The sequence below is a fragment of the Hippocampus zosterae genome, chromosome 14 (genome assembly GCF_025434085.1).
Source record: "Hippocampus zosterae strain Florida chromosome 14, ASM2543408v3, whole genome shotgun sequence".
Classification (NCBI taxonomy): domain Eukaryota; kingdom Metazoa; phylum Chordata; class Actinopteri; order Syngnathiformes; family Syngnathidae; genus Hippocampus; species Hippocampus zosterae.
This window is the reverse complement of record NC_067464.1, coordinates 13,202,532-13,226,061: the sequence shown is the minus strand read 5'-3', so window position 1 is coordinate 13,226,061 and position 23,530 is coordinate 13,202,532. Positions and strand designations below refer to the sequence as shown.

Here is a 23,530-nt window from a genome sequence, read left to right as displayed (position 1 = left end):
TGAATGACCATATAGGTAGTCCATTGATGATGTCGTTTTGTTGTGGTCGTACATGTGCTTACCTCAAGGTGAGCGTACTCAGAGTTGATGGAATTAATTCAGATCAGCTGGTGGAACTGAAGTGAATAATCACAGTTTTCTATTTCAGAACAAGTCAATTGAATTGGATAGATAGAAGTGAACCCAAAATTCAGGTTTCAATTCAGTGTTTGGTGAATCTGCTTCCAGAAATCACCCCCAATTCTATCCCAAAGCTGCAACCACAAGAATAAACACACAGTACTGGTGATTTTTATCTCTTAGACCACAGGTGTCAAACGCAAGGCCCGGGGGCCAGATCTGGCCCGCCACATTTTATGTGGCCCGCGAAAGCAAATCAAACATGTCAACTTCCATGATGCTTGTTAAAATCTCAAACATTTTAAATTACCATATGTAATGAACAAGAGACATATTGTAAGCATTTTTTGTAACCAAACCCCTCACTACAGTAACTTAAACAATAGTTGAAGAAACTGTTTTTATTTGGTTTCAGTCATAATGGCCTTCCAAGGGAAACAGTAATTAAAATGTGGCCCACGACAAATAAGAGTTTGACACCTTAGACAGTGTCAATTAAATGTAGATGGATTTTTTCTTTGTAATCATAAAGTTGTTGATATTGCTCAAAAATCTTAAACCACATACACACATAACAATGTTTTCAAAATCGTACCCGAGCTTAAAACGTGACAGACAAAAAATTAAAATAACAATGTTGGCTGCAAATGCTACATACGCATTGTAACAGTACGGATTGGCAGTGAATGAGCTGTGACATATTAAGAATTCAAAAGTTCCCATTAGATTGCAGCGTATGGGTGAGAGGTTCACATGTTGGCTGTCAGTGGTAAAAGAAAGAGTGAAATCGCACAATGAGAGCCATCACGCCGAGGTTGTAAACTTGTTTAGTGTTATTGCATCATGCAAGCACAAGAGGCTAACAAGTGCCCTCAAGTCTTACGGTGCTTGTGCGAGAAGAGGTATTTTGACAATTAGCGCAATAAAAATTGGGTTCCCTCTACAGCGGCGCATGGAGGGCTATTCATATTTATTTCACACAAGCTGAAAATAGGGCTGGCACGTTTTTTTCATCCTGATAAATCGCACAAGCACACTACAGCGTCAGAGACTAAAATAAAAATTACACAATACAATGGATACTGCCAGCAAAATGCAGAATAATGAAGATGGCCAGACACTGCACTTAAACTCAATTATAAACTTGTAGTATAAACAACAAATTATGAATTGATGTACAATTCAAATTCAAGATTATTTTTCTGTCATCCTCTTCACACAACTATAGTACCGTATACTCAGTACTGGAGCTGTGCTTTATAGACAGCCTTTTATTTCCTGGTATTGGTATATATCCAGACAGACCTTAAAATGACAAGAAAATACCTGACAATGGTCTAATATCTGTTTCTATGTATTCATAAAATCTAAACTAAATTCAAATGAATTTAGGACATTGTGTTAAACATAAATACTCAAATACAAAACTGTGCTTCAGGTTGCCATTCAAGTACAACCATTTAACCAGCAAATTATTCTTTTTAACGTTACAAAAGAGAGAGGTTTAGATCGTGTGATAGACCTTTTTTTTTTTTAAACAAACTCTGATCTGGTGATGTTTATACATGTAACATAAAATTAGAATAGTCCATCCTCATTTTTTATAAGCTCACATTTTAAAAAGTGACCTGGATTTATGTCGATGACTTCCTGGTATTGTTTCAGTCATTCCATCAGAATTGAATTAGCACATAGTAAAGTGAGCATTAGGCAGACGCTTCGACTTCCCTGGATATACCAATTTAATATTCTGATTTCTCGTTGTATGGAAGATATTAAAAAAAAAAGGTCCAGCAGCTACGATGGACACATGAAGTTGAGCATTCGTACAAGAAAATCACAACGTCAATGAATGGACCGTATTATCGTGATTATTGGTTTCTAACTACTGGAAAAGTTCACCAAATACCAGGTTGGACCGGCATCTTCATCGACTATCGACTCGCCACCAGAGGTCCATACAGTACAGTTGGAGCGACAACATTAAAGTTCTGTCAGCTTCAAATGAAATAGACATTAAAATTTTCTTTAAATAAGTCGTGATGGCCGAGCTATGTTTACCTGTGACATCATGCGGTTAATGCTGAGCACATGACGCTCTTCAAGTGTCAATAACCCGACCACGGTTGGTGTATTTGATTTATCGCTTGTTGTTGGTCTAGTTTTGTTTATATCAGGTTGATAATTGTGACTTTTTGTCCCAATATTGGACTGACAGTTATCTGTCTAATAGTTATCCTGCATAATGTCTTTTATCCAATTTCGTTGCCAGGGTGGTATCCACTTGTTGCGTTTCAACAGTTACAATTGTCATCATATTTAAGGCGTCTTTGAAAATGATAATTTAAAAAGTAAATCTTTTCGTATCTTATCCGTGGTATTGTCGTCTTACCTTCCTCTCTGCCCCCACATTGCTAATTGTGTGTGTGCTACTGTACCGTGGAGAACTTTTGAAGGAGTTGAGAGCTTGAGAAAGAGTGAAGGGCAGTACGGTCAATCAAAGGCTGCCCCGTCTTCTCACCGCCTTTGCCTTAAGGTCTTCCTGATGGTAATTCTCTGATTTGACTTTGATGTTCCAATTTGTGCCTGATGAATAATTGTCTGGTTTGCTGATAACTTGTGGGAGTCAAGTGTATTCTGGTGGCACTTAATGCAAATAGGAGATATTTGGGTCCTTCAAATCACAACAGTAGCCCCTCAGCATTTGCCTCGCTGCACAGTGAGCAAACTGACCAATCAGCTGTGTGTGAAGCAGCCATTTTTGATTGGAGCAATCAGTAAACATCAAGGCCCCTTTATGATTGTGTCCCTGATTAGATAAGTTGTCACTTAAGAAGTTGTTGAAGATTTTAATTTATCGCCTTATATTGCTGTAAGGCATGGTAATTACTGTACCTAATCCATTCTCGACCGTAGCACTTGAATTGAAATTTGTTCAGGCTGTCAATGTTGACAACCGTTATTGATTGATTGATTTATTTTTAGCAACATATTAAATTAATCTCGAACTGAATGGAATCCAAATGAATAGCTGAGCAGGGGGCACAGATGGAATACATAGATGTGATTTGACATGAGAAGTGGCAGACTTGCCTTAATACAAATCACCTTAATATACTTTAAAGTCGCACTTGCTAGCTTTATTAAAGTCAGAGTGTGCCTGCCTGTTGGCTCAAACAGTCTCATTACTCGTTGATGGCCACAGAGTAATCTGCATGAATAAGAACACCTCAAAATTCAAACCCATCTTCGAGTGTTTCTGCATTAAAACCTAATTAACATTAAAAACCAATTAACTGACAAAAGACTGATCTAATTTAGATGTCAGAATGCTGAGTAGCAAAAGTTATTATCTATGAACTCGTTAGTAAACATGTGTAGGGAAATATGAATCTTGAAACTGAATGCTGAGATCAAATAACTAAGAAGGAAAGTGTTCTCGGTAATTCACAAAGGATACTTTCAGAGCCACCTCCCCTTCCCCCTCCGACAAAACTAACCCTTCGATGCAGAAGTGGGGTTAAAAAGGTCCATGTTTGTCATTTACCATTTTTATTGTCTCATCTTACATGTATTCCTCAAATAATTTGTCTTTGATATCATTTGTATTTTTCATGTATTTTTAAGTACCCGTAATTATTATTCTTATTGTTTTTTATTAGTACCACAATGTTCCATCGGTGAGGTCAAAAATCACCCCAAGCGCATCCTTAGAATTTCAATAGTTAACCTTCCAAATCTTTGATTTTTGTCAGATGTGACTGTCAGGTTTACATATAATGTTGAAACATCTTGATCCTAGCAGTCTCAATTATTTTACCAACAACATACAGGGAAGTGTGATCATGTTTTGATACCTCATAATAAATGTACTGTTATGATATGAGAGCTTATTTTCCATATCAATGATGATAAGCGGTTTGGATAATGGATGGATAGATGGATGCATTTTTTGTGATTGCGGTGTGTCATCATCAAAGGCTCGATATGCAAGTGCGCTGTAGCGGCTCAGCTAACCGAAATGCTTATGCCGCGGCCATGTAGGCAGGTGCAACATTACCATCAAAGTCTAATATACATACAGTACATATATATATATATATATATATATATATATATATATATATATATATATATATATATATAAATAATCCTCATCTCACCCCTCGGGTGGTGTCCGTCCCTCATTCAGCTCGGGTCCTCTACCAGAGGCCAGGAAGCTTGAGGGTTCTGCGCAGTATCCTTGCTGTTCCCAGCACTGCACATTTCTGGACTGAGATGTCCGATGTTGTTCCCGGGATCTGTTGCAACCACTCATCTAGTTTGGGGGTCACTGCCCCGAGTGCTCCGACCACCACAGGCACGACTGTCACCTTTACCTTCCAGGCTCTCTCCAGCTCCTCTCTGAGCCCTTGGTATTTCTCGAGTTTTTTTTTTTTTTTCGAGAAAAAAAAAAATATATATATATATATATATATATATATATATATATATATATATATATATATATATATATATATATATATATTGAATGAATATATATATTCTGTACTCTGGTGGCACTTAATGCAAATAGGAGATATTTGGGTCCTCAGCATTTGCTATATATATATATATATATATATATATATATATATATATATATATATATATATATATATATATATCCAGCACCTTGAGACTGTACACAAGCCGAAAGGAAGGAGGCCGGGGACTAGTGAGTGTGAGAGCCACTGTCCAGCATGAAACATCCAAGCTCCATGAATGCATCAAGGAGAAGGCTCCAACGGATGACATGCTCAGAGAATGTCTCAGACAATGGGGAACAGAAGATTAGGCGCTGGAAGAGGGACCATCATGGGAGGACAAGCCCCTACACGGGATATACCACCGGACCATAACTGAAAGGCTGATCTCAAGAAGTCCTATCAGTGGCTAGAGAAGGCTGGCCTGAAGGACAGCACAGAGGCACTCATCCTGGCTGATCAGGAGCAGGCCCTGAGCACCAGAGTCATTGAGGCCCAGATATACCACACCAGACAAGACCTAAGGTGTAGGTTGTGCAAAGAGGCACCTGAGACGAAGACACATAACTGCAGGGTGTAAGATGCTGGCAGGGAAAGCCTACATGGAACGCCATAACCAGGTGGCTGGCATAGTCTACCGAAACATCTGTGCGGAGTATGGACTGGAAACCCCAAGGTCAAAATGGGAAACACCTCCGAAGGTGGTGGAGAATGACAGCGCGAAGATCCTTTGGGACTTCCAGATCCAGACTGACAAGATGGTAATGCTGAACCAACCAGATATTGTGATCATAGATAAAGTCAAGTCAAGTCAAGTCAAGTCATGCTGAGTCAAACGCCAAAGAATACAAGTGAGTTTTGAGGAGGGCTTTAAAGATGGGCAGCGAGGAGGCTTGCCGAATGTTCAGTGGGAGGTCATTCCATAGAGATGGACCAGCAACAGAAAAGGCTCGATCCCCTCTGAGCCTCAGTTTAGTTCTTGGTACGTCTAGCAAAGACTGGTCCACAGACCTGAGGCGCCGGGCAGGGGTGTAGGGGCGTATGAGCTCAGAGAGGTAAGGTGGCGCGAGATTATTCAGAGATTTGAAAACAAAGAGGAGGATCTTAAAAATAATTCTAAAATGAATGGGGAGCCAGTGAAGGGATGCCAAAGTAGGAGTTATATGCTCCCTCTTACGAGTACCAGTCAAGAGGCGAGCAGCGGCATTCTGTACCAGCTGAAGGCGCTTGATGGAGGACTGCCTGACTCCAAAGTACAGGGCGTTGCAGTAATCGAGCCGGGATGTGACAAAGGCATGAATTACTGTCTCAAAGTGTTCATGTGAGAGGAAAGGTTTTATTTTGGCCAGCTGTCTAAGGTGAAAGAAGCTGGATTTAACAACGGCACCAATTTGCCGATCGAGTTTGAAATCACTGTCCAGTTTAAGTCCCAAGTTTGAGACCGTTGATTTCAGATAAGGAGATAGGGGGCCCAAGTCTACAGGATGGAATGTACAAGGTCCACTGGGTTCTAGTGGGACTGTTCTAGTGGGACAATCAAATAAACGAGGCGACGGGGTCGAGGGCACACCACGCCGGAGCGATCGAAGTGTGTCTCAGATCCCGTTTCAGTTTCACGAGCTGACCACTGCGTTTGCCGCGGCGGCGGCGGCGCTTTCGTGAAGGGAGCGAGCGAACGCGGAAGAGATCAGCCGGCAGGTTAGCCAAGAACGGAGGTAGCGTCTTTCCACCACCGTCTTGCCAAAACGCGGCCGAATCTCCGACGTGTTGTTGAATCAATAACAACGATCGGCGATCATAAACCAACCGAGACGCTGTTAGGGAGGTAACAAGCATTGCGAAAAGTAAAAAAAACCGAAATGGCAGGAGCGTCGCCGAACACACTGGCGCACAAGCGGCCATCTTGGATTTATATAAAGGGCAGAGGAAAGCCGCTGTAGTGGATGTAGCGGTCCCAAGTGATGGAAACATCAGGAAGAAGGAACACGAGAAACTCGAAAAATACCAAGGGCTCAGAGACGAGCTGGAGAGAGCCTGGAAGGTAAAGGTGACAGTCGTGCCTGTGGTGGTCGGAGCACTCGGGGCAGTGACCCCCAAACTAGATGAGTGGTTGCAACAGATCCCGCGAACAACATCGGACATCTCAGTCCAGAAATGTGCAGTGCTGGGAACAGCAAGGATACTACGCAGATCCCTGAAGCTTCCTGGCCTCTGGTAGAGGATATATATATATATATATATATATATATATATATGGTTCTATCTGTATATGTGCTCTGTTACTATGGATTGATATGTGATGGACTAACAATGCCACTTCCTTGTCGTAACGAGGAGTGAAGCCACTGACCATCATCCTGCATTGCCACTCGCTAAGCTTAACGGCTGAATTTATAGAATTCATTGATTCCTCTGTTTTGATGCTTTTTTATTCTTTTTTTTTTTGTCTCAATGAGCTCAAAAATGCCAGTGTGTGTCGCATACGATTGTGTTAGAATTACATTTTGAAAGCAGGCATCGTACAACAGTTTGCAAAGCACATCCACACAGCTGCAACCCACCCCACATTTGGTGTATTGACCACGGAATCTACAAGTGATGCCTTCGTCAATACAGCTGAATAAGTAGAGCAGTAACGCTGATGTGTGTGAGACACTAAACCAGGATTAGGCCTGATTAGGGCAGTTTTAACATGTCGTGCTGATTAGGACCCAGTGGATCTGGCCACTAATTAGCTCTGAAGTGTGGTTGGCCGCACAGACAGGACAGTGGCAGGAGGAGGAGATGGAGATGGAGGAAAGAGAGGCTTGGGGGCAGCAAGCCTCAACTCACTCCCACCCTCTCCCTCTCTTGTCTACTCACTACCACCCCCACAAAAGGATCTGCAGCTTTGATTGGGTCTGCTGCATTGTGGAAAGTCGAGCTGAAAAAGAGTCCAATTTCTCTTTGGCTGTGCCACTACCCCCTGTGGGGTGAAGTCAATGTACCCTTTCTGTGTCTTCGTATGACCAGCTGGCTACAGAGGGCCAAATAAACACTCCAGATCTACTGGTTGCTATATGATTCCCAACCGAAACAGAGCTTTTGTCCCATGTGGATTGGACTCTAATTGGTGTTGCCATGACAAATTGTTGTTTGAACTGATGAGGTTTTAATGGAGACAAAATACAAATTACTAGTAAATACAACACCAATGTTGTCTTGCAAGAAGATTAGAAGGACCCCCCAACTCTGGAAAACTTGTCTTTCGCTTTCTGAGACAATCCCTTCTCTCAAGAATCCAAAGCATACTATAAATATTTTATCATCAAAGCCTCAAATCAGACAACAGAAATCAAACAGGTTGTGATTTAATTTTCAATCTTGACATTGAATTGAAATAGAGTGCACTTCTTCCTTCCTCTTCCTTGTCGAACAAATGTAAAACCACATTGGTTTTACATAAGAACATAGAAATAAATATCATGGCAGTTTTCAAAAGTGTCACAGTGTAATGAGAGTAAAGTACAAAGTAGTATTTGGAGAAAAAAGTGCTACTTTTATTTAGATTAAAGTCATAATTCTACAACAACAACATTAGTAATCCATCAATCCATTATCCGAGCCGCTGATCTTCACGTGGGTCAAGGCCGAGCTGGAGCCTATCCCAGCTGTCTTTGGACAACGTATTCCGATGCTCATTTTGTAACCACACCAACATTTTTATGTGCACCCTCTATATGTCCACCCTGATCCACTTATCTTCACAGAGGTCGCAGGGCGTGTTGAAGCCTATCCCGGCTGTCTTCAGGCAGTACACCCTGAACCGGTTGCCAGTCAATCGCAGGGCACACATAGACAAACAGCCATTCTCACACACACAATCACACCAAGACACAATTTAGAGTGCTCCATTGGCCTGCCGTGCATGTTTTTGGAATATGTGAGGAAACCGGAGAGCCCCGGAGAAAACCCACACAGGCACACGGAGAACATGCAAGCCCCCGCACAGGAAAGCTAGGACCCGGAATCGAACCCACGTACTGTACTGTGTGACAGATGTGCTAACCACCCTTCCTTACTTGTATTCTGTTTCTTTGTATTATTAGTGGATTAAAGTTATTCCAAGAATAGAGTTGCAATTCATGAGAATAAAGTGAAAATATTATGACCGTGACCATATACAGTACGTGCAATCAGATAATCCGATAACGATCTGGTCCGATTATGCGTTGACATTTAATCAAAATCTTGCCCTTTTATCTTGGATTTTTCCTTTATGGTTCTTACAATAGTGTACTTCATAATTATCTAAAAGTGTATTATTATATCATTTGTATTTAACATATTTGAAATGGTGAAATAATGGTATTAGCCAGTCTATCCTAGATTCCTGGTAAAAGTCTCGCTTTTTGTGGGATCTGTTTGCTGTATTTTTAGAAAAATCTGCAAAGTGCAAGCGATGCAACTCAGCCGCAGCAGCACACACTTGTGGTCTCGTCTACTTCAAGTCATCTATATATTTGCAGATTTCAATGGGCCTTCAGCATTTCTCACCTCACTGCCTCTGACCGAGGGCGACCCCTGACTGCAGCTTCTCAAGAGGAAGAGAGGAAGGAGTAAAGAAACGTGGGATTTGGATGTAATCCTGTTTGTGTTCGGGGTCACATGCTTTGCTACAGTCTGGAAGTTTATTCGAGGGAAGCAGTCTAATTGTAATTCCCTCTGGAGAGCAGTCAGTGTCTCCTGCTGAATGCTGGAGTGGAGACAGGTTGCTGCAAGATGATAATTGAAAAGAAAGTGGGTGGTCCTCTTTTGGCCCGCTAGCCCTCCGGGACAGTTCGATTGAGACTGTGGCTTGTTTTGAATGGGCCAAATGTTATATTTGAAGAAATGATTATGTCCTTATGGGCTTCATTTAGTCAGGCGTAGCGAGTGAAAGGTTGCTCTCGCGTTTTGCCTGTTGACATTCATGTTAATATCTTTGTTTGTGTGCCTCCATGTCGGATTGCTGGCTGTGGAATCCACTCAGTCACTTGTGAAAATGTTTTCTTTTTAGTTTGGACATGCGGGTGTGTTGACAAATGACTGCAACTCTCAGTTGATTTAAGGAATGGTCACACACCTGCGACAAGGCAAAGTTTTTGGTGGGGTTCCCCCCCCCCCACTGCCCCCCCCGCCCGCACCCCAACCTAAGCACACGGATTGTATCCATTGCACTGCTCTTCAGGCCCGGCCCTATTAACCAGTAATCTGCAGACTGGCAGCTGGCCATTACCGTGGTAACCGTAAGTGGGAGGGGGGTGTCTGGGGAGGGGGGCTGCATTCTGGTTCCAAGTGAAAAAGGAGTGCTATGAAGGATAGTGTTAAGCTTATATTTTTCCTTCCCCCTCTAAATGTTCGTATGCATGATGGAAAAACTTTGGTAACCGAAATTGGTATTTAAAAGAATTCACGTTTTCTCGGCATTGTTTAGGACCGCTTGCACCCATTCTGATGATGGAGTGTAATTATATCATGCGCAGTGCACCACAGAGAGCTTTTCTTGAATGGATTACAAATCTCTAGCATGAAAAAAACACTTGTCCTTCACACATTAAAAAGTCATGGTTGCAGTCACTAACCATTTCACTCTGTCACACTATTTATCCACACATCTAAGGACAGATTGAAAACTGCTGCAGACGTTTGAGAAATCATCGGGCTAATGTACTTTCATTTGTAAAAATGCAAGCCATGTTCATATTCCTGATTGAAAAGAGTGACTTCAAATAGTGAGGTTAAACGTTTGTGAAATTTTCTTTGCAGAAGCGCTGAACCTTGTCGGAAGACCTCGCGGCAAACTTTACTGTAGCTAGCCCCCTTTTAAAATGCACCTTATTACAATGTAAAAAATAAATAAATAAATAAAAAAGCCTATGGGTACATACACTATGGAGGTCATCATTAATTTAATTGTTGATAATATGTTTGTTATTTGTTTTGGTGTTATGGGTCATTTGTTTAGTTTGCGATAATTGCTGGGGAGGGTGGGTTTCTTAACTTCATTTTGTTACTGTGTAACATTGTCCCATCCCGTGTGAAGGAAAGCTTATTTTTTGCTAACTTGATGTTGCCTTATTATGCTTTAGATTTTTTTTCTTTCTTTAGACGGGACCGGGTGCTCCGGTTTCCTCCCACATTCCAAAAACATTGCGTGGCAGGCTGATTGAACACTCTAAATTGTCCCTAGGTGTGAGTGCGAATGGTTGTTCGTTTTTGTGTGCCCTGCGATTGGCTGGCAACCGATTCAGGGTGTCCCCCGCCTACTGCCCGGAGACAGCTGGGATAGGCTCCAGCACCCCCCGCGACCCTAGTGAGGATCAAGCGGCTCGGAAGATGAATGAATGAATAGACGGGACCTTGATATCATCATTTATGGAAGCCTATAACATGCTGTCTCCAAGTGTTCACTTGCGATTTTTGTTTTTGTTTTGCTTGTTGTTGTTTTTTTTTTATATATATACCTGAAGTAATAACAATGTAATTTGCTGTAACCAATCTCAGAATTTTTTTTAATGTAATTGGCCTTGTCTCTTAACACAGTGTCTTTTTGTCTTGTGAATACAATTATGATACAATACAAATGGACTGTTGATTAAATATTTTGAATATTAATTTGTTCTTTGTCTTTAACGTCATGTCTTGTCAGTAATGTATATATAAATAAATAAAGTATATATATTTAAAAAAATTCCCATGTGGGGAAAGTTTGTATAAATGCTGTACAGATCACTGAATGGTCACTTTTATCCTAAAGGGCAAACCAGGCAAGCCCACCAATATCTTGAATCAGTGCAATACTATTACTTATACTTTTAGTATCTAACCATTCTGCAAAGTTTGTCAAAAAAAATCCAAGCACTCAGTGAAACTCACTGATAGTAATGCTAGCATATAAACGTAGCATGGCCTGGGCTGGCCCATAAATATTTTGTGATGTGGGTTCAACATAAAAATAATATCAACACACTCTCCACCTAATTTTAAGGCACTCGGTGAAACGTCCGCATAATTTCAAAACAGCTTTTCTAATGCAAAGTTTCCACATATTATTGCTTTCAGTCTCAAGCGCGCGTGCTTCTCAGCAGGAGCCGCCACCGCCGCCACACGGCGCCAATAGCCTTTTTGTAGGATTGTCTGAACTCGTTTTCTTTATAGAAGAGTTTGCGCGACTTAATGAAGCAGAACTAATGGAAGTCCCACAATCATACGCACCATGCTGGAAGCGCCACGGCAGGACAGAGCAGCCATTGATTCTTGCTTCAAACCACTTGAGTTCCTAATCAGCTTCTTTGGTTGTGCGTTTGAGGCCTGACAAACCCATTGTTGCCCCGTGTCACTGGAGGTCAGTAGTTATTAGTGGCAACTGAAAACAGTTTCTTTAAATACTTATGGCCAAGTAAAAAAACATGCATATGGGGACTTCAAGGGGGGGATTATTGGCATTACAGCGAGTCAGAAGAGATTGTGACATGGTTTTCTAATAAGGGATGCTCCCCCGCCTCGACCACACATGGCACACACACTCTTGACACAGTTCTTCCATCCTTCATCCACTGCCTGTTTCTCATACAGAGAATCGTAGCAAAGTTGATCGGTTCTCATGGTGTGCCTCGCATTTCCTTTCTGTTTTCAGACAGTCAGGATTTTAAAAAATAAAGAAACATTTTTTTAATGCATGAAAGATTGTCTCTCGATAACAGAACGCACATAACACTCTCAAATCAGAACTTTCCAATTTAGCACCTTCACTTAAATGCTAATAATTTTGCCTGCCTGCCATAAAATCCATTCCCTTGTGCACACTCTGCATTACTGAAGTCAATCTCAAATCACCCGTCACAGCATTAGGCAAAAGTGCACAAATTGATGAGCTCTATCAAGCTCAATCTAAAAAAAAAAGTTTCACAAGGAAATCCTATTAAAATAATAAATTCCAATAGCAACAAAGCTCACATATCAGAGTGTCACATGAAAATCATTTAATTGTTGATCAATTTATTGTTGTCAGGCTATTGTTTCTATTAACTTTAGATGGCAGAAATAAAGTGTAAAGGAAAACTTACTGCAACTATTAAATGCCTTGTACTATAACAACAACAAAAGACAGAGCAGCTGAGAGAGTGTTGAGTGAGGCTAAATTCAACCTCTTCACATCCAACATGTCCCCCACACCCCCACACTCCCCCGGGCCACCACATCAATGTCCTGCATAAACTGGCTCTCCTCAACAGTTGCTTCAATCGATGGCTGGATGAGGAGAATCTCTCTCAGCATGTTTTGAACTCCTGTACATGGTGGTATAAGCTGACATCAGCGGAGGTGTGTGTGGATCTAGACTAGACACAGAAGTGCACTCCGCTGGCCTCAGCAGCGACAAGACATATCAATTATACATAATAATCAGAATTCTCAACATGAAATTATTGTATTGATTCCTAGTTGCATCTCCGTCGAAGAAACAATTCATCTTGAGATAACATCATTCACATAATGTCCCATCAGTCACCTAGTTACAAGAAAACTATATAAGAAAATACACACCACTTTTTCCTTTGAAAAGTTCTTAAACCAGCGTCATTGGCATTTGTGAAACGAATAATTAACAGCTAATTCAGCAGTTAATGCGGCATGTTTCTTTTCATTGAACATAATACAAAAATGGAGCTGGCTGAAAGAAATTATTCGAGGGAACGACGGCCTCAATATTCGCATCTCTTTGTCAAGCAAAGACCAATACCACAAAAAAAATATGAACAAGGATGTTGGTAGGTAAACTATAGAGCCAATAATGTTAAGCCCTTGCCAATTAGCGCTCACTAGGTTGCTAGGTCACCACGGTCAATTGAGGAACGCATCAATAGGACTTGAAAAGGTTCCTCTGTGATCAGACCTTCTGACATATTAAGTAGAATAAAGAGAGGGAAGGGGGTTAGGGGGAGTCTTGGAGAGGGGGGGCGGAGCGGGGAGGGGGGGGGCGACTTGCAGGGCTGCAGAAACCACATGCACATTATGGAGTGCAACCTGCAATTACCTGACAAGAATAGACGGGGAAAATCCTTTGCATGCGTGGAAAAAAAAAGACTATCCTTGTCTTATCAAACTCTATAATAACCTAAATGTGGCATTTAAGGCATGTAGCTATGGAGTCCATCTGGCCTTTATGGAAATATTCGCTTTGTATATAATAGAGGCAATTTGATGAAATGTATCATTCAGTTGTGAATGTGCGTGTGAGGAATGAATTTTCATCAAGATAGTGTGTGTGTGTGTGTGTGTGTGTGTGTGTGTGTGTGTGTGTGTGTGTGTGTGTGTGTGTGTGTGTGTGTGTGTGTGTGTGTGTGTGTGTGTGTGTGTCCATGAACGCGCGCTAAGTGTGGAAGTGACACCGTCACCCCGAAACTTTCCAGACCGAAATGATGCTTCCAACAGCAATTACAGTACCGGGTCAGACTCATATTTCCTTCCAAAGAGAGGTCCACCTCACAATGATGTGAAAGAAGCAACAGACACAATAGGCAGTGATTACCAAGCATAGCCTATTAGAGCGCCATAACTATGGCCATTGAAAAGAGAAAAGAATGGCTTCACCTCCACTTTCATTTCATGTGGTCCACCATCAAAAGCTTTGTTGACAGCTCATTCATGCCCTCAATTTGGGGACAAAATCTATCCGAAACATCTTGCAGCATCAAAGTGCATCCAGGAATGCATTTGTCGTTGTTTAATGCTCTTATCCAGCTCCCTCCGGACAGACTTGTTGCGGCCAATTTCAAATGTCAGGTGCATATTGGCTCTGATCGTTCTTGGAGTGTCGGCATGAAAGCACATATACATACAGCTGCCAGGTATGTGGAGGGCTTGGGGAAATGGAGGCTCTCCGAGGTCTCCATTGAGACACACTGATAGCCATCATCATCGTTGCGGGGTGTCATCACCGAGAGGGCTCCGCAAGTCATTTTCAAACACGTTTAAAATGACCACAGGAAATGAAATGCGAGATCACTCCCTGCTTTTGGAGGACACGCCAACACGAGTGATGAGCTGAAACACTTTGGAGTTGCTTTGCGCAAATCATTTATCTTTTCGAGAGATCGATCGCGATGATACTTGTGTCTATTCGCGCGCGAGGCAGTGTGCGCGAGTGTGCTCTTGCGTCCGCCCGTGGAAGTCTCAGGATCGGAAAACGAGGCGCCGAACTGCGTTACCAAGCTTAATATAAGAAAAAGGACACACAATCCAGGAATTCTGTGCCATTCGTTGAAATGAGAATATTCTGATATAGCGGTGTATTTTTTTTTCAGAATGGACGTTAAACAAAACACTTGAACATGCTAAATGATTTATTATTATTATTAATAACAATATTTAAATTATTATTATTAACTGATATTATGCATATAGCAGTTAAGTCTTTGCAGCCTCATTTTTGCTTAAATTCAGTACCTCAGGTACATAGTTTATATATATTTTTAATGTTACATTTCTGTATTACTCACTAGATTTTTTAAATATATTTATTATTATTTAGCAATAATTTCTTTTATTTTTGTATTTATTATAAGTTCAATATATCACTTCAAAATAACCAGTATATATTAATGTTGTTCTTTCAAATATAGCGTCATAATAAGTGTGCGCGGGAGGTCTCATTCACAATCGAACTGTCCAATTAGGTTGTGGCGGAAAAGCGCCTTCTCAGACAAGGTAAAACAGTTCAGTAAAAGTTTTTTTTTTCTTAATGTACACGTTGGCCGGAGTTTTTTTTTCTGGTCAAGTATAAACGACGGCCCTCCAAAATGTCACCTGACTCATAGTGGCTCCCTCATCGACCTTGCTTTCTTTCTCAATATGCTCACGTTCTCGACATAATGAAAATGCACTTCAGACCAGCTTCCTAAAAAACAACTTCCTCAGAAATCGCTCTCACACTTCAAGTTATTTATTCTCATTGTTCACTTGGGTTTGAAACATATACAGCAGCTCCATTTGATCGTTTTAACTTACAAAAGAATAAAGAAAACATAAAAGTGGACGCAAATAACGATTATTATACAATTAAACGTATTCTTGTGTTAGCCAAATGTACAAGTCGTTGAAGAATTCTAATTCAATACATTAGATTAACAATATCCATATGACAAAATTTCCATGTTGGTGACTTCGGCTCTCTTTATCGACTTCTGTCCGCCCGCACCGCCCCCCCAAACCCCCACCCCCACCCCGACCCCCACCCCGCCCCCAAACATACTAACATTAAAACATCACGAAGGAGGTCCAAAAGATTACAAAAGGGGTCCAAGCGTCTTGATTGCTCTTCAAGGGCCAGCCATGTGTGTAATGTTCCAAAATAGACTCCCTTCTTTAGAGATGTCAAGAAAATGTGCCTTGATCAGCTGGTAGTCGCGTGCGCGTGGCCCGGGGCGGCGGCCCCCACTTTTGCCTTCTTCCCGACCGTATATTGTATTTTGCGTCTATACGCGTGTGTGGAACGGGCTCATCATCCGCAGGTTGATAGAAAAAAAAAGTGACTGCACTGGGTCCTACCACGTTCTGCCGTATAGGAGGTTCGAGCTGACCATATTAGTGGCGTAATCTACAGCAGAAGTGTCTATTTGGGCCATGCTGAGCTGGCTGTGCAGGGAGGGGGGGCTGGGCGACATCTCCTCCAGGTCCAAATCGTTTACTTGCTGTTGGTTCTGGTGCTGGCCGAGCACCACCACGGCCCCATTCTGCTGTTGGCTCTGTTGATTCTGTTGCACGGCTTGTTGGTTCGGCGTCGGCGTGTTGGAGGCGTTCTGACACGGTTTGCCGTCCTTGACCAGAACCGGTACGGCTACGCGCCTCGGGGACTGGGCCTGCTGTTGGCACATGGTCCCGTCCTGTTGCTGTTGTTGTTGCTGCTGCTGTTGTTGTTGTTGCATCTGCTGCGCCGCCTTGTCCTTGGCCTGGCGCTTCATCTTGTATCGATGGTTCTGGAACCAGATCTTCACCTGGGTCGGCGTCAGGTGGATCATGCTCGCCAGGTGCTCCCTCTCCGGCGCCGACAGGTACTTTTGCTGCTTGAACCTCCTCTCCAACTCGTAGACCTGAGCCTGCGAGAAGAGAACTCGCCGCTTCCTCCTGGGCGCGGCGTGCAGGGCCGGCATGGATTTGGAGGCGTCCGCCATTCCCGTCAGACCCCCCATGGCCGCCATGTTCATACCTGTGGAAGGTCCCATGAATCTAGAAACTTAAACATATACATACATATATGTGCGTTCAATCAACCCCGGAGCACATCACCGTACGACCTCACGCTCGTGTTGAAATAACGGAAATCACGAAACCATTTATTATTCTTTATTATTCTAAAATATTAACGTAAAGCTGTATTTTTGGGCCCGTTATTACTAAACGTGACATTAATAAAATGCGCTATTGTTTAGCTATGAGCTCGAGTAAAGTTGGAATTGAGAATTTGATATGAAGTCGCTTCGTAATTCAATACTCGTAATGGACGTGTAGTTATTTTCCATTTAAAAAGTGAAAACTAGTTTATAAATGAACAGATATAAAATATAACCGCGCTGCTCTTTTATTTAATATCACGCGTGTGTCATTTAAACAATATTACAAAGTAAAAACGGCCCATAATTGACAATGCTAAAATTACGGTATGAGGAAAAATGCTGGACTCTTTATTATTTATGTATTATTAAAAACGAGATTAGATCGATTCGATCACTGCAAAAAAATATGTAGAGATTTCAGAATTGATTGATTGATTGATTACATATAAATTGTAAACGTGAAATCTATACAATTATAAACATAAATGAATCGTATGCGTAATAATAATAATAATAATAATAATAATAATAATAATAATGATAACAACAATATAATCGAGTCAGACTTGCAATGAGGACCATTAATGTCATTCCTAAAGTTGAGTGTGCAAGATCAACAAAAATGCTGTAGCTCAACTTGTGTGTTTAATTCTAGTAAAGTGAGCGTGCTTTAGTCTTTCGATTACAGGAGAGCAGGTGAGGTCGGGAAAACAACAGCAGCAACTACAACAACAACAACAATAAGAACCCCAAAAGATGCGATGAGTAAGTCCCGCAGGAGCGCACGCACTTACTGGTGGAATATCTGGGGTCAGCGTTGGTGCTGTACCAGCCTGTTGCTGCAGCAGCACTATTCCTCATGCTCTCCTGGTAGGACGGCAACTCGCCCATGTTGCCAATGCTTCCATTGCAATATCCCCCCATGGCGCTGTGGGAGAACTGGGACACCGAGTGCGGCATGTGGTAGGCTGCCGCCACGCCGCCGTTGTGGCCCATGGAGTGCTGCTGCATGCCGCCCTGAGACACTTGCGGCTGCCGGTAGGCTCCCAGCGGAGAGCTCAGGTTCCCCGCGCCGTCCATGGCACTAAACTTCTTGTAGGTCTCCTCGATTGGGCTCAAAATATCTGTCACGGAAAAAGGCGTTGTATGCTTTGGGCTCAACGACATGATTCAGAAAGCAGGTAGATTTTTTTGGGGGGGGGTGTTGCAGCAGATCAAGCGTGTTGTTGTATCGGCTCTCTCCTTGTTGGGTGTCTACGTAAGAGAGGGCTTGGAGTGCGCCTGAGATCCTATTGATCGCCTTGGAGAAGGAGGCGAGCCCAGGGCGCTCTTAGCCCGGGTTTATTGGAGCCAGGAGCCAGGTTTATGACAAACACCGGGGGGCGGAGCCACGCGCCTTAACCGGCAAACAATGCTCATTGACGTTTTACTCGCATAATTCATGAAAACAAACTTTCATTTACACCGGCGAGGACACGGGGATAGCGTAAAAATATTTGGTTTATTTTGTCGGAGAGGGAGAACACCCATTCATAATCAGCTGGGGGGTTTTTCTTCTTTTTTGGGGTGTAGGGGGTGGACAAACTTTGAGAGCACTCCGAAGAGAAACTGGACCAGCGAGTATCATCAAAGTGGCACATGAAGTACAACAACATGCTCCATGATTCTTAAACTGCATTTTTTGTAAACAAACGGCCATATGGATCTACACTTAAACAGCAGGCACTGTTCACTCACTGGCCACAACATTAGGTACAGTCGCACAAAAGCTAAGGTAGAAATGTTGTCATAGGAAAGATAATAATCCAAAGTGGCCTATTTACGTTGAATTCAGGTATTGTGTATTTTACTTTAGAGTGGAGTTTATTATTTTGATCAATTATGTTTGGAGTTTATGACTTCACTTTTGAGCTGCGTTCAAAATTTCACTTAATATAACTTTATTGTCATTATTCCAGAATCAATGACACATGGTAAGTAAACTGAATGCTGTTACAAAGCACTTCTCAGAGAGGACACGCAAACTGGTTCACATGATTAAAATACAGAATCACCGAATTAGAATTAATTCAAGAAAAACTATGGCTGGACAATGGACAGCTAAGTTGAACGCACGTCAATTTCTATCCATTTAAAATCCACTGTGCATTTTTTATGCCATTATTTTTTTTAGCTCCAGCATAGTAGCAGAATCCTAACCAAAATATTAGGCACAACGCACAGGCTTTACACTATGATAATAGAGGTGAGCTCTTAATAGCGTCACTCTAATCACATAACTTCCTTACTCATTTATTTCATTCAGATGTTTGCAGTAAATGACTCTCCATTTTAATTCACTGCAGATGTTGCAAAAATTCCTGTCTCAAAGACAAAAGATGATTGAGGCAAATCGGTTATTATCGTGACGCAAACCGTCATTTCAATAGACTTTGACCAAACAAGATACAGTGCACGATATTAGTCACATGACTGAGTTTATGCATAATCATAAACATGCTGTGCTCTCCGACCGCGTCGATCACAACTGCGCATTTTTGTCATTGTCAACGCATTTTTATACACAGCTCTTGAAATCGAGCTCATGATTTTGCACCTTGGGCAAAACGACACTTTGTAAAGTTGCATGACTACGATTATGAAACGCCAGTGGGCCTTTCAGACTCGATGCGATTTGGAGACATGATAATCCTCTAACCCTCAAGCCTGGCCAGCATGCATTATATGACATTTTGTTGCAGTCTTGACCTGACATTGTAATCTCTCAGCAAACTGGCAGGCGCCAGGGGAAGAATCAGTGCAAGGGGACAAACAACAAGCGGGAGGAGATTGCGGGGGAAGGGTGTGGGGTGCGGGTTGGGGTGGGGGGGGGGCCCTCGCAATGCAGAAGTTATACAGAACTGTGTTAATTACAATCAGTTAATGCATCTCATCCGTGTCTCGTCAGCTTCACTTTCAAATTAGATCGTATCATAATTTGCTAGAATGTTCAATGCAGGCGACGATGGGAGCAGGTGCTTCGGTGCTGCTTCTTGCACTCGGGTTACCTTGCAGACGAACGGGCCTCTTTCTTCGTTTCATTTCGTCTGCATCAAGGCATTAATGCAATTTAGCGTGGCAGGGCAGCTAAAGGAGCTACCTACCCTAATTGAGCAAATGAAGACGTGTCATGGTCGGCCATCAATTAAGGCTACAAGTGAAGAAACACGAAACAATCTCCGGTAAGCCTGATTGGAGCACATGCTGCTTGCAGACAAATTTGCTCTTCGGATATATTATCAAGTGTTTGGATTTTACTGTTGCGAGGGAGTTGGGAAACACGCACATACAAACACACACGCACTCCATTCTTCCACGACAGCTGGAGTTGTCAGAAATGCAATAAAGTTGAACCAAAAAATTTTTTAAAGAGTAAAAGAAGTACCAAATCGCGGAAAATGAACATTAGTTTCAAAGAAAACAATCTTAATATGTTTTTTTCTGGAGGAGCAGAAAGCGAGGCCTCGGCTAAGAATTGGAATAATATGCAAATGAAGCAAAGCTCTCAACCTTGTGCGTTACAAAGTCAGAGAGCAGGACCCGGTAGCACAGACCCTCCACATTAGGATGTCATAAAAATCTGGAGCTGGTTGGCTCCGTCCAACGCGCTTCAGAGCAATTGTTGCTCGAAATCTAGATCTCACTTGAGTTACTCTTATTTTGGGGGCATCCGGTGTCTCGGGAGGCTGCAGCAGGTTGATCGGAACCAACAGAAGCTCCCATGAAAGGTTGGTTGAGAGCTCAAACACAATGTGCCATGTCCGAGGAATCGAACGTGACATTTATACAACACATCACAAAAGATGGCGATTTGGTCGTTTAAAAATATTTTGACGAAGTTATATTTATATTTAGAATAGGCCTGTTTATTTTGAATCACACATTCTGGACTACCCCGTAGAGAAATACGGGGTATCTCGATCACGCGCGATACGGCAGACTATTTAATAACACTGGCGCTATAACAATTCGACTGTTTGCAGTCAATTTCAGTGATATATATTCGTTGCTTTTCAACAAAATAAAGAAACCCTCACCGGTCAATTTGGGGAGTTAATGACAATTTCCACCTTATTTGGGTCTAGAAAATAACCGTCATTATCAGTCAGTGATACATTTAATTTCTGACACAAGACTCGAATAAATATATTCGCGTCTTGCGGACGGATACTTTCTTGTCATAATCACCATTTGAGGGGCTCCGCCGGTCCGGTTTCGGTCCACCTAAATAACATTCGATTCATGCTTTTGTATCACATGCTGGACGTCTAATTCCAGTTGGTGTCAGCGTAGCAGATGGACGAAATGCGCCAGAAGTACTTTTCTCCATCACTTGGATGCTCGCTGCTTCAATACCGTGAGAGATGTTAAGAGACGACTGAAGAGCCGAGGTCTCGACCTGCCACCTCAGCCACAAACCAGCCACATGCATGCAAAAATGGCACATAACGCGACGGTTCCTTTTTTGGGGGGCATGTAGACATCAAAACCACGACTTAACCCATGATCACTTCTTCAAATGCGAATGGGATTCATTTTTACATAAAAAAACTGGTAAGATTTTTTAATGTCTTTTTTCCCCTCTACATTAAAATGTGGAAATACGGTTTGAAAACAATGTCATGTTGAATATTGCCGTATTTGTTTTCTTTTTTTAATGCATGTACTGTATATTTGTTCAAATACGATACTGTCTTGTGCGTAAATTACACGTGGCCCCGTACTTTTCAATATTCGACATTAATTAGTCATTTTTTAGTTATATCGTCACAAAGGAACCAAACGAGCAAAGAGTAATACGAGCAAAGAAATGTTTTAATTTTCAGAATATTAACTTTTTTTGGTAGGCCAAGGAGGAAAAAAACCCCAATACTAAATAAATAAATAAATCGCGCTTTTAGGTATAAGCGCAGTCCGCACAATAAAACGACTCTTTGAGATTATAATTCTTTCCGAATAGATTAAAGAGATTGTTTCCGGACATATTTTTATTTACCGACCCAAACATTTGAAAGCTCTATAACCGAACGAGCACAATGGTACTGCATCACCTGCAGAAGCTGATATAAAAAAAAAAAAAAAAAAAAACAAGCCTTCCACTTTTATTGTGAACCTTAATCTAATGATTGACACTTTCCTCAAACCAAGATTTTACATTTGGAAGAAGTGAGGAAATAGAGAAATAGCGAGGAAATTCCTCATGTGGACCGAGCCCCATTTAGCTCAAATGCTTTCTCTCCTACCTCTCAAACGGCCCAGCAATGTGGGAGTAAAAAGCGGGCAGGTGCATATCATTCATGCTGGCCTACTTGAAACAGTTCTGTGCCTCTGCTAAGTAGGTTAAAGGTCCTCCCAAGTGGAGAAAGTATATGACAAGCCTCTTGAAGACCTTATTCTTCTCCAGGAGTTTTCATTCATTCACAATTAATGTGGCTTGATGGAAGAAATGATGCTAATAGGGTCCCCAAAAAACAGAATATGTGGATGCTGATCATGCATTTCGGGGAAAAGCGCCGAGTATAGTTGAATGCAAAATCGTGTAATAGGATTAGTGAGTTCATTGTTCGTGGCCATCACTTCATTTTCTTGATTAGGTTACTATTAAATTTATCGTTAGGTCTTGGTGAATGAGTGCGATAAAAATAATGGCTCTTGCATTCTGATAACTTATTGAATTACAATACAACAAGGCCTCAACATTTCAGAGTCCAAATATTTTGAGGGCTAAAACTGTCGGGTAGGCTTGATTTAAAGTATCAGTAGGGTCAAGCACATTTTTTTTTTTTGTGCAAATTACAAAAAAAAATTAAAAACTCAGAGCAGTGACAATGGCAAATGCACACAAGCACCATGTACTGTTTTTTTGTTTGTTTGTTTTGTGTCGGCATGGCTTGTTGGACTTGTGGGCTGTGTGAATGGTGCACGGCAGCAGAGAGGCCAGGTAAACAAAAGCTGTTTTACTGAGTGTATCATGTGACTCAGCCTCAGTTGGGTCAACTTATTCTTCAAATTGCAAAATGTTTCTGCACAGCTGCACAATGGTAAATAGCCTTGGCGATGAAATGAACTGTTTGGGTGCCACATCCTCAAGTGATCCGTGTTTCGTCAGGAAAGAAATATCAAATTCCACAAGCTTAACTCTTGCCAAATTGAAATTCTCAAAGTGTATTTTTGATTTTCTATACGCGGATTTCTACACTCTGATCAAATGGAACATATTTATTGTTGGCCCATGTGCCATTTGTCTTTCTTTCTTTGTTTTTATCCAGAAACAGCTGAGCCTGAGACTCTGCAATATTATCCCTCAAATCCTGTGTGATTGAAGAAAACTGAGAATAAAACACATTGGTCCCACTACCAGAAATAAATGCAAATAGCAGCAATCTGTCTCAAGTGTTTCCTTGTGTCCAGATTCTAATTTGTGTTTTTCTATCAGCAGTCAAGAGACAGGCCTCCATCTTTTCATCCAAACTTTCTGAGCACTTTGTGTGT

General features: G+C 41.7%; 1 protein-coding gene and 1 long non-coding RNA gene across 3 annotated transcripts; one reads left to right on the top strand and one right to left on the bottom strand.

Moving 5' to 3' along the window:
- Positions 1–15,593: 15,593 nt before the first annotated feature.
- nkx2.4a (NK2 homeobox 4a) lies at positions 15,594–18,774 on the bottom strand. Of its 2 annotated transcripts, none has more exons than XM_052086871.1 (2): positions 17,794–18,774; positions 15,594–16,899 (listed from the first exon to the last, which is right to left on the bottom strand). In XM_052086871.1, the coding sequence occupies exons 1-2, from the start codon at positions 18,164–18,166 to the stop codon at positions 16,211–16,213; spliced, it is 1,062 nt and encodes a 353-aa protein (XP_051942831.1). In that variant the 5' UTR covers positions 18,167–18,774; the 3' UTR covers positions 15,594–16,210. The 2 variants fall into 2 exon arrangements, with proteins under 2 accessions (XP_051942831.1, XP_051942832.1); XM_052086872.1 differs by having other exon boundaries at positions 15,594–16,872; positions 17,794–18,764.
- Positions 18,775–19,894: 1,120 nt separating this feature from the next.
- Positions 19,895–22,851, top strand: LOC127615250 (uncharacterized). Its single transcript, XR_007966861.1, has 2 exons — positions 19,895–20,766; positions 21,317–22,851. It is a non-coding gene; the product is annotated as an uncharacterized LOC127615250 (long non-coding RNA).
- Positions 22,852–23,530: the final 679 nt, after the last annotated feature.

What these genes read in the sequence shown, in the direction of transcription:
- nkx2.4a (XM_052086871.1), bottom strand. Translation starts at nt 18,166, where the DNA reads ATGTCGTTGAGCCCAAAGCATACAACGCCTTTTTCCGTGACAGATATT. An exon ending in TGACCCCAGATATTCCACCA is followed by an intron (nt 16,900 to 17,793) that starts GTAAGTGCGTGC and finishes TATATGTTTAAG; the next exon opens with TTTCTAGATTCATGGGACCT.